The sequence below is a fragment of the Halichoerus grypus genome, chromosome 14 (assembly GCF_964656455.1).
Source record: "Halichoerus grypus chromosome 14, mHalGry1.hap1.1, whole genome shotgun sequence".
NCBI classification, from domain to species: domain Eukaryota; kingdom Metazoa; phylum Chordata; class Mammalia; order Carnivora; family Phocidae; genus Halichoerus; species Halichoerus grypus.
In genome coordinates, this window is record NC_135725.1 from 281239 (window position 1) to 293554 (window position 12316).

Below are 12316 nucleotides of genomic sequence, written 5' to 3' on the forward strand. Positions count from 1 at the left end.
TAAACACAAGATCATGTGACATGTGTCACATACATGACACAGTGAAAAAGAATAACATATTGTAGTCTGAGAAGATTGAGGGGGAGTGTGGGGCAGAAGCAATATTTGAGAAGTATTAGTGAATGACATCAACCCAAAGATTCAAGAAGCCCCTCAAATCCAACTTTATAAAACTGCAAATATAGACTATAAAAAACAGTAACAGTAATATCTAGCAATGTTTAAAATATTGTAGAATTTAAATGCATGAAAATAATAATGCAAAAGTGAGGGATGGTAAATGGAATTAAGGTGACTTAGTATCCCAGAATTATGAGAAAGGGGTAGAAATAATAATGAGTTAAAGATGAATATTATAATATCTATGGTAACAAATAAAAGAATGTATAATGAGCAAGTTAACAAAGGAAAAAATAAAATTTTGAATAATCTAAAAGATCAAGAAAGGAATGGGAAAATAATATTAAATAGATGGTTCAAATATAAAACTAATAATAAGATAGTATATATAAATGCAAGTATATCAGCCATTACATTAAATGTAAATGGACTAAACATTCAAGATAAAGCAAAGATTGAATAAATCCCACTTGATCATGGTGAATGATCCCTTTATTTATTTTTTTTTTTTTAAAGATTTTATTTATTTATTTGACAGAGAGAGACATAGCGAGAGCAGGAACACAAGCAGGGGGAGTGGGAGAGGGAGAAGCAGGCTTCCTGCCGAGCAGGGAGCCCGATGTGGGACTCGATCCCAGGACCCTGGGATCATGACCTGAGCCGAAGGCAGACGCTTAACGACTGAGCCACCCAGGCGCCCAAGTGAATGATCCCTTTAATGTATTCTTGAACACAGCTTGCTAATATTTGGCTGAGGATTTTTGCGTCTATGTTCATTGGGGATATTGGCCTAAAGTTTTCCTTTTTGTAGTGTCTTTGGTTTTAATAGCAGGGTAATGCTGGCCTTTTAGAATGTATTTGGAAGCTTTCCTTCCTCTTCTGTTTTTTGGTATAGTTTGAGAAGATTAAGTATTTACTCTCCTTTAAATGTTTGCTAGAATTCACCTGTGAAGTCATCTGGTCCCAGATTTTTGTCTGTTATATACCACATAACAAAATGAAAGGTAAAAAATCATACAGTCATCTCAGTGATGCAGAAAAAGCATCTGACAAAATTTAACACCTGTTCACGAAAAAAAATTTCAACGAAGCAGGTTTAAAGGGAACACATCTCAATATAATAAAGGCCATAAATGACAAACCCACAGCTAATGTACTCAATGGTGAAAAACTGACAGCCTTTCCTCTAACATCACGGGCAAGACAAGGATGTCCACTCTCACCAATTCCATTCAACATAATACTGGAAGTCCAGGACACAGCAATCAGAAAGGAAAAAAAAAAGACATCCAAATTGATAAGGAAGAAGTAAAACTGTCACTATTTGCAGATGACATGGTACTATACATAGAAAACCCTAAAGACTCCACCAAAATAATATTAGAAATAAATAAATTCAGGGCGCCTGGGTGGCTCAGTCGTTAAGCGTCTGCCTTCGGCTCAGGTCATGATCTCAGGGTCCTGGGATCGAGCCTCACATCGGACTCCCTGCTCGGCGGGAAGCCTGCTTCTCCCTCTCCCACTCCCCCTGCTGTGTTCCCTCTCTCGCTGTGTCTCTCTCTGTCAAGGAAATAAATAAAATCTTTAAAAAAAAAAAAAAAAAAAAAAAAAGAAATAAATAAATTCAGTAAATTCGCAGATACAAAATATACCAAAAAATACAGATATTAGTTATGTTTCTATACATTAACAACAAACTATCAGAAAGAGAAATTAAGAAAACAATTCCAATTACAATTGCATCATAAAGAATAAAATGCCTAGGAATAAACAACAAAAGAAGTGAAAGACCTGTACCCTGAAAACTATATAACATTGATGAAAGAAAGAAACTGAAGACCACAAACAAATGGAAAGACATACCATGCTTATGGATTGGAAGAATTAATACTGTTAATATTCCATACTACCCAAAGCAATCTATAGATTCAACGTAATTCCTATAAAGATGCCAATAGTATTTTTCACAGAACTAGAATAATACTAAAAATTTTTATGGAACCACAAAAGACCCTGAATAGCAAAAGCAATCAAAGAATAAAGCTGGAGGTATCACAATCTAATATTTTAAGAGATACTACAAAGCTATAGTAATCAAAACAGTATAGTACTAGCACAAAAAATAGACACCTAGATCAATGAAACAGAATAGAGAGCCCAGAAATAAACCCATGCATAATTACATGGTCAATTAATCTACAACAAAACAGACAAGAATGTACAATGGGGAAAAGCCAGTCTCTTCAATAAATGGTGCTGGAAAAACAGGAAAACTGGACCACTTGAAACCTGCAACTGGACCACTTTCTTACACCATACCCAAAAATAAATTCAAAATGGATTAAAGACCTAAACATGAGACCTTAAACCATAAAACTCCTAGAAGAGAACATAGGCAATAATCTCTTTGACATTGGCCTTAGCAACACTTTTTTAGATATGTCTCCTTAGGCAAAGGAAACAAAAGCAAAAATAAACTATTAGGACTACAACAAAATAAAACACTTCTGCACAGCGAAGGAAACAATCAACAAAATGAAAAGGTAACCTACTGAGTGGGAGAAGATATTTGCAAATGGTATATCCAATAAAGGGTTAATATCCGTACTATATAAAGAACTTATACAACTCAACACCAAAAAAAACAAGTAATTTGATTAAAAATAGAGGACCTAAACAGACATTTTTCCAAAAAAGACATACAGATAGTCAACAGACACACACAAAAATGCTCAACATAACTAATCATCAGGGAAATGTAAACAAAACCACAATGACATATCACCTCACACCTGTCAGAATGGCTACTTTCAAAAAGACAAGGGGCGCCTGGGTGGCTCAGTCATTAAGCGTCTGCCTTCAGCTCAGGTCATGATCCCAGAGTCCTGGGATCGAGCCCCACATCAGGCTCTCTGCTCAGTGGGGAGCCTGCTTCTCCCTCTCCCACTACCCCTGTTCGTGTTCCTGTTCTCACTGTCTCTGTCAAATAAATAAATAAAATCTTAAAAAAACAACAAAACAACAACAAAAAAAACACAAAAAGACAAGAAATAAGAAGTGTTGATGAGGATGTGCACTGTTGGTGGGAATGCAAACTGTGCAGCCACTCTGGAAAACAGTATGGAGGTTCCTCAAAAAAGATAAAAATAGGAATACCATATAATCCAGTCACCCACTACTGAGCATTTACCCAAAGAAAACGGAAACACTAATTCAGAAAGATATATGCACCCCTATGTTTATTGCAGCATTATTTACAATAGCCAAGTTACAGAAACAACCCCAGTGTCCACATCGATAAATGAATGAATAAAGATGTTGAGCTTCCAAATCTTGGTTTCAGCTTGGGTCATGATCTCAGGATCATGAGATGGAGCCCCATGTTACGCTCCATACTCAGCGGGGAGTCTTCTTGGGATTCTCCCACTCCCTCTACTTCTGCCCCTCCCCCTGCTCGCACATGCTCTTTCTCTCTATAAAATAAATGAATAAATCTTTAAAATAAATTTTAAATAGGGGCGCCTGGGTGGCTCAGTCGTTAAGCGTCTGCCTTCGGCTCAGGTCATGGCCCCAGGGTTCTGGATCAAGACCCACGTCAGACTCCCTGCTCTGCAGGAAGCCTGCTTCTCCCTCTCCCACTCCCCCTGCTTGTGTTCCCTCTTGCTGTGTCTCTGTTAAATAAATAAAATAAAATAATTTTTTAAATAAAGATGTGGTATGTATATATACAGTGGAATCACTGAGTATCACTCAGACATAAAAAAGAGTAAGATCTTGCCATTTGTGACAACATGGATGGACCTACAGGGTATTGTGCTGAGTGAAACAAGTCAGAGAAAGACAAATACCATACAGTTTCACTTACATGTGCAATCTAAAAAACAAAACAAAGTAGAAACAAACCCATAAATACAGAGAACAAACTGATGGTTGCCAGGGGATATGGGTAGAATGGGTGAAGGGGATGGGATGTACACACTTCCAGTTATGGAATGAGTAAGTCATGAGGATGAAAGGTACAGCATAGGGAATAGAGTCAATGGTATTGTGACAGCTTTGTATGGTGACAGATGGTAGCTACATTTGTGGTAAGCATAGCATAATGTATAGACTTGTCGAATCACTGTGTTGTACAGCTGAAACCAATCTAATATTGTGTATCAACTGTACTTCAATAAAAAAAAATAAAAGCCAAGATTGAGACATCTGGTTCTTAAAAAATGGAGTACTTGCATTCCACCCTATTTCTTCTGCTAATTACCTAAAAACCTAAAAAAATACACAAAACATTTATCCACACCCTTGGCTTTCTCTCAAGAGCTTTCCTGACAGTGAAACTAATTTTGGTACCTTTTGGAATCTTGATAGACTAAAAATTCCCCAAGTCATCAAGTCTGGTTCCTTTTTGCTTAACAGCTGTCCCTCAATCCATCTCAACTGTTACATTTCACTATAATCAGGAAGAAGAAACTTGGTTACATCTTCAACTCTTTGCTTGGAAATCTCCTCCGAGAAAAATCCACGTTCATCACTGACAAATCTGTTTTCCACATAACTACAGGACAAACTTCATCTGGGCTTTCTGCCGATGCACAACAGGGTACCCTTTCCTCCGGTTTCCAGTAACATGCTCCTCATTTCCTTCTAGTCATCACCAGCAGTACCTTTAATAACCGTTTCTATCAAGATTTTGTTTATAACAATTTAGGTATTCTCTAAAACAACATAGATTTTTCCTACTGTGCTCACCTCTTTCTGAGTCCTCTAGCAGAGTGGTTAACAACCATATTTCTACTACCAGTCTGTTCAAGGAAATCTAGGCTCTTGCTATTGTGTTCTTCAGAATTCTTACAGTTTCTACCCACTACTGAATTCCAAATCTACTTCCACATTTTTAGGTATTTATTACAGTAGCACCCCACTTCCAGGTACTAAAATCTGTAATGGTTTCTTATCGCTGCTGTAACAAATTTACCACAAAGTTAAAACAACACAAATTTATTATCTTAATGGTTCTGAAGGTCAGATTTTCAACTGGGCTAAAATCAAGATGTTAGCAGGCTATATTCCTCCTGGAGGCTCAAAGGGAGAATTCATTTCCTTGACCTACACACCTTCTAGAAGCTCATGGCCCCTTCCTCTATCTTCAAAGCCAGCAGAATGGCATCTTCAAATCTCTCCCTGATTCCTGCCTCCCTCTTTCACTTATAAGGACCCATGTGATTACACTGGGTCCACCCAGATAACCCAGTGTAATCTCCCTACCTCAAGATCCTTAATTTAGCCACATCTGCAAAGTCCTTTCTGCCACATGAGGTAACATACCCACACTTTCCAGGGATTTGGATGTGGACATCTTGGGGGCAATTATTCTTATTACCACATCTAGTAAGAGAAAATGAGATAGTAAAAGTAAAAACAATGGCTTATTACCATATCTAGTAAGAGAAAACGAGATGGTAAAAGTAAAAATTATTTACAATCTAGAATTTACACCCAACCAAGCTATGAAAATAAAGACATTTCCAGATATGCAAGGTCTCAAAAAATTCACTTCCTACACACACTTTATAGAGAGCTACTGTATGATAGGTTCTAAAAATGAAAGCATAAGGGGCGCCTGGGTGGCTCAGTCGTTAAGCGTCTGCCTTCGGCTCAGGTCATGATCCCAGGGTCCTGGGATTGAGCCCCGCATTGGGCTCCCTGCTCCGTGGGAAGCCTGCTTCTCCCTCTCCCACTCCCCCTGCTTGTGTTCCCTCTCTCGTTGTGTCTCTCTCTGTCAAATAAATAAAATCTTTAAAAAATAAAATAAATCATAAGCATAAATCAAGAAAGAGCCTAAAACAAAGAGATCCAACGCTTGAGGGACATGAAAGGAATTTCTAGCACTATGCCAAAGGGAGACCCCAAGTCAGTACAGAGAACACTGCGAGCAGGTCAGGTCAAAGACCATGAGAGAAGTTTCTTTAGAGATGAAATTAAGAGTCTATATTCTAAAGCCAAATTACCTGGGCTTACACCTGGCTTCAATACTTACTAGTGGTACAATCTTGGGCAAGTTAATTACCCTTTCTGTGGATCTGTTTCCTCCTCCATAAGGTGAGGATGATTATAGATACCTCATAGGGGTTGTAATTAAATTAGTTAATAGAGAGGGTGCTCACAGTGCCTGGCAAATAGCAAGCACTATAATAAGGCTTGTGATTATCGTTACTGTTATTACCTAATATATTTTAACATACTGAAAAGATATTTCTATACCTGGGAAAATTTATGGCATTAACTGCTATATAATCACAATGTACACACACACACACACACACACACAGAAAATGAAACAAATGATTAAACCAAACAATTACTGATTGCAGGTAAAACAAAAAGTAGTGCACAAAAGGTAAAGTAAATGGTTCAGCTGTGAATATAATTAAAATAATCCTCATAATATATACAGCCTATTGATTTACCCAAAACTATAATATTCCTATCATAAGGAGACATAAGAAATATGCATGTGAGTGTTGAGGGCCTAAGTGTTTCAAAGAGAGTTAAATCCTTGTTTTCCATGGTATTAAGTCAGTAGATACTGCCTAAAGCTGAAAGCTAAGAGGTACCAATATAAACATTACTTAGACATATGAAAGTCAATACTAAAACAAGCAGTTCAATTGAGTTCACGGTGATTACCTTCGAAGAGCTGGAATTTGAGAGCTAAGCAAAATTCTATGGAGCCTCAAAAAACTATGTGAATAAATATAAGTGTAACTTTCATGATATTCCAAATGAAATATTTACTTTTAGTTAAAATGCAAAGAACAAAGAGGTAAATATGTTTGAAAAAATATATATAAGAACATGCTTAATATAAAATAAGTCCTCCTTAAAAAAAAAAAAAATCAGTGAACTGACTTCCATTCCTGGAAAGATGGGAATAGATGCACTTGTCTCTTCTCACCCTACTAAGTACATCTAGAAACCATAGACATCATCCATAAAACAAGTATGAGAAGACCCCATAAGGCTAAAGAAAAAAAGTCGAACTGGCTAGGGACCTCAGAAACCAAGGAACTACACAGCATGAGTTCCTGAAGACTGCTTCATACAGTCTTGACAGGTGCTAGAAAAGCCTACAACCCAGTATCACCAACAAGAGCACACAAACAGAGCTCAAAGAAAAGTCTTTGCTCTCTCTAGCTAAGGGACAGAAAGGCAGAAAACTTTTAGGCAAAACATACTCCAGCCAGACACAACAAATTAAAAAAACAAACAAAACCTTTGGGTCTGACCCCAAACCCATCAGCAAAGACCCAGTGAGTAGCCTAGACTCCCATTCTTGCCCAGCTAAACAGAGATGCCCTTTTCATACTTCAAAGGTGTGGTGTGAGAAAAAGCCGGGAGGGGAGTTGGAACTTTCATCCATACATGGAAGTAATAAAATAAAATAAATAGATCAGTATCCCTCATAAATATGATATAAAAATCCTTAACAAAGTATTAACAAATACAAATATATAGAAAGAAGTATATGCCATAATTAAATGGGGTTTATTCGAAGGTTACAAGGCTGGCTCAAGATGTGAAAATAAATCAATTGTAGGTGGGGGGAAGGGGGTGTCTGAGGACCCAGCAGGGCCTCCTGCTGCATGAAAAGACGATAAATTTTATTCTTAAAAAAAAAAAAAAAAAAAAGGAAATCAATCAATTGTAATCCATCATAGCAATAGGCTAAAGAAGTAAAATCCCATTACCATATCAACTGATACAGAAAAAACATCTGACAAAATACCAGTTCATCATAAAACCTCAAAACTTTGCTTCATAAGGTAGTCCTTGGACAAGCAGAAATGACATCCTGTGGGAATCCCAACCCTATTAAATCAGAATCTTAAGTCATGTGCAAGTGTGAGAAGCACTGCTTTATAACAATAGAAAACCTATCAGTGCACTTCTACTAACAGTGTTGTTGAAGACACTGTTCTGTCTCCATCCAAATTTTTCTCAAACAACAGGAACCAGGATATCTTTACTACAGGTGAAATGAATTACTTATCAACAATATAAATCAGTTATCTCATTTCCATTATTGCTAGGTCTTTCAGGAAAATCAGAGACAATCTCACAGTTCAAAGTTCATAGCTGTATAAAACCACACAAGTCACATATATCTATACTCCAAGCTTGACCCGGAGTGAATAGTCACCTCTTTTTTTCCCCGTGATCTTAATTTTTATTTATTTATGCTTGTCCATCTTACTATATGGATTATTAAATGCTTCCTAAAATCCACTAGAAAATAAAGCAACAAATAAATAGAGCAAAAACAAGTAAGAACTCACCAGGGACTTGGTCATTTCTGGCTCTTCTGGGAAAGAGGCAGAGATCTGAGAAATGAGATGGACAGAGAGACAGATGAGAGAAGGAAGTGTGCCAGAGTCCCACACATGGACACATATATCATTTAGCATCCACGCACCTGACCCAAAAACTTATTTCTAGAACTATATCATAAAAAAACCATCCTCTATTGCACAAAATTTAAATGCAGGAGTTTTACCACATCATGGCTAATAACAAAATAAAAAGGCTATAACATCCTGATACCCAAGACTGCTTAAATAATTTACAGGCCATCCTGAGAACATAAAGTTATATAAAATTAAATTACAGTAGAAAAATATGTTAAACTAACAAGTAAAAATAAAAACATGTACCAAACAGTATGATTCCATTTTCACTGAACAATATGTGTGTACATACATATGCGCACATACACGCATATACACATCTATGAGTGCATTCATGCATAAAAAGAAAATTATATGGAAGGAAATACACTACCATGTTAACAGATATATTATTTGGGTGATGGTAAAATTACAGGTAATTTTTATATTCTTATTTGCTAGTAAAAAACAAAGTAACTGTTTTTAAAGAATATAATGAGTTTGCTCTGAGCTTCTGTGACTAGCCCATCCCAACCAGTGAGAACATTCACAGGAAAGACCAAAGAGGGAGCCTGAAGCTTTTTCACTTTTCTCCTTTGCTTACAGTTTTTTTTTTAAATTTTATTATGTTATGTTAGTCACCATACAATACATCATTAGTTTTTGATGTGGTGATCCACGATCCATTGTTTTTGTATAACACCCAGTGCTCCATGCAGTAAGTGCCCTCCTTAATACCCACCACCGGGCTACCCAATCCCCCCTCCCCCCTCCCCTCCAAAACCCTGTTTAAATTTCTCAGAGTCCATAGTCCCTCATGGTTCATCTCTCCCTCCAATTTCCCCCCACTTCATTTTTCCCTTCCTTCTCCTAATGTCCTCCATGCTATTCCTTATGTTCCACAAATAAGTGAAACCATATGATAATTGACTTTCTCTGCTTGGCTTATTTCACTTAGCATAATCTCCTCCAGTCCCATCCATGTTGATGTAAGAGATGGGTATTCATCCTTTCTGATGGCTGAGTAATATTCCATTGTATATATGGACCACATCTTCTTTATCCATTCATTTGCTTACAGTTCTTAGAAGGGAAACTTCAATGGAAACTTTGTCTTGTAAAGAAAGCATTTCTGCTGTCTTTCCTATATAGCTGTACCCTAGGGTAACCAAACACTTCATGAAGGAGTTTCTCTCTTCCTCTTTTTATATCCAGCTAATAAATGAAGGAACGGTAGAAGTGAAAATGTCCATCTTGTACCCCTAATGAAATAGTGGATCTAGGAAACAATCAACAGCTATTCACATCACAAAAAGATAACCAGATATTGTGTGCCTGATGGAAGTACACACCACCACTTAGGAAGCAGTCTTGCCCCACAGTAACAAAAAAGGAACCTGAATCTGCGAAGCCTCTAAATCCACCTACCAATCCAATCTACATGAAATGGTATTTTTAAATGTATTATAATCGGGGTGCCTGGGTGGCTCAGATGGTTAAGCATCTGCCTTCGGCTCAGGTCATGATTCCAGGGTCCTGGGATCGAGCCCCACATCGGGCTCCTGGCTCAGCGGGGAGCCTGCTTGTCCTCCCTCTGCCTCTCTCCATGCTCATGCTCTCTCTCTCTGTATCTCTGTGTCTCAAATGAATAAATAAAATCTTTAAAAAAAAATAAAAATAAAAATAAAAATAAAAAAGATAAATGTATTATAATCTTTTAAGGTATAATAATAGCACTGTGGCTATTTTTATTTAAAACACTTACTTTTAGGTTTATATATTGAAATATTTATGGGTGAAATGCCACAATGTATGAGATTTGCTTCAAAATAATCCAGCAGAAGAGAAAAAATATGGGAAAGGAAGGTGTAGATGACAAATGACTGGGCGTGAAGTGGTAACTAGAATAATCACACTGACACCCACTGACCAATGGGCATATGGGGGGTTTATTATATTACTTGCTCAGCTTTCCTACTTTTGAAATTTTTATAGTAAAAAGTTAACAAAGTCATGTTCTGGATAATGAGATAAACTTGACTACAGAGTATCAGATGAGGGAGCTACTTACTATCAGGGAGCTTCTGTTAGATTGGTAATGGCTAGGTGGTTGTGAGAAAAAAAGTCCACATCAGGACCTGTATGCTGAAGTATTTGTGGAATGATATGGAATCTGAGATTTATCTTAAAATATTATGGTCAAGTGGGTCCTGGGTGGCTCAGTCGGTTAAGTGTCTGCCTTCAGCTCAGGTCATGATCTCAGGGTCCTGGGATTGAGCCCCATGTCGGGATTCCTGCTCAGCAGGGAGTCTGCTTCTCTTGTTCTCTCTCCACCTCTGCCCCTCCCCACTGCTCATTCTCTCTCTCTCTCAAATAAATAAATAAAATCTTTTAAAAAAAATATTCTGGTCAAAACAAAGTAAGTGGGAAGAAACAGGTGAAACAACACTGGCAAATAGTTGATAATTACTGAGACTGGGTGATATGGGCATTTGGGGTTCATTATATATTTTCTCTACTATACATTTAAAATTGTGTACATTTAAAATTTTCTATAATAAAACAAAACAAAACAAAAAATCTCAAGGCGCCCGGGTGGCTCAGCTGGTTAAGCATCCCACTCTTGATTTTCGCTGAGGTGATGATCTCAGGGTCGTGCGATCAAGCCCAGTGTCAGACTCCACGCTTAGCATGGAGCCTGCATAAGATTCTCTCTCCCTACCTCTTCCTCTGCCCCTGCCATCCACGTGCGCACGCTCTCTCTCAAAATATAAACAAACAAATAAATACATAAATAAATAAATACTTCTAAAAAATAAAATCTCTCCCACTACAGCAAACAGATTTGGAGCATATGACATCAGCCATACACTGTTCACATTGCAAAAGGATCATATTTTGTTTTAGCAAGCCCAGTTCTAAAAAACAGTCCTGCTTCCGAGGCTCCCCTCCCCCTTCACAGGAGCTCTCGTGTTCCCAAAGAGGCAGGATATGAGCTGGATCCTGTGGGCAAGTTCTCCTTGGCTGTCATTTTCACACTGGGCCTCACCTCTGTTTATCTTAGAACTCCAATCTTCCTAGGAGCCCAAGGATGGGTGAATGTCCGAAGACTACCAGCAATATTGGGCTAAGGTGGGCTGGAGTATGAAAAAGAGATTCTGAAGGCTCACTAAGTGCTCTGACATCAAGGCTCTGTGGAAACACAAAGGGATCCTGCAGAGAGAGTGCCACATGGTGACAGCCACTCAGCTGTACTCCCAAGAGCCTCCTACAGTGTGCAACAGGAGACACAGGGGAACAATAAAAAGTACAGAGCCAAATCAATGTATTTTTGAATCCCAGCTCTTATATCTTCTAGCTGTGATAATTTGGAGAACTCACTTCAGTCTCAATTTCCCCATCTTCATATTTTTTATTTTTTTATTTTATTTTATTTTATTTTATTTTATTTTAAAGATTTTATTTATTTATTTGACAGAAAGAGACACAGCGAGAGAAGGAACACAAGCAGGGGGAGTGGGAGAAGGAGAAACAGCCTTCCTGCGGAGCAGAGAGCCTGATGCGGGGCTCGATCCCATGACCCTGGGATCATGACCTGAGCTGAAGGCAGACGCTTAACGACTGAGCCACCCAGGCACCCCATCCCCACCTTCATACTTTTTAGATAAACAAACTTATAATACTTGAAAAGCACTCAGCCCATGTGTGGCATATAAACACTCGTTAAATATTAGCTATTGCTATTACTGCAA

General features: G+C 37.9%; 1 protein-coding gene across 5 annotated transcripts in view; it reads right to left on the reverse strand.

Moving 5' to 3' along the window:
• The window catches only part of ZNF484 (zinc finger protein 484), a 53808-nt gene that overhangs the window by 31615 nt on the left and 9877 nt on the right, over positions 1–12316 (reverse strand). For 4 of the 5 annotated variants that reach the window (XM_036073950.2, XM_036073947.2, XM_036073945.2 and 1 more), the window contains exon 2: positions 8457–8501. Coding sequence is in view for 3 of the 5 variants with exons in the window: in XM_036073947.2 (XP_035929840.1) it covers positions 8457–8471 (15 nt within the window). In the remaining 2 variants the exon portion in view is untranslated. Of the gene's footprint in view, positions 1–5445; positions 5506–8456; positions 8502–12316 lie in introns of all 5 variants that reach the window. The other variant, XM_078062230.1, reaches the window with a different exon arrangement.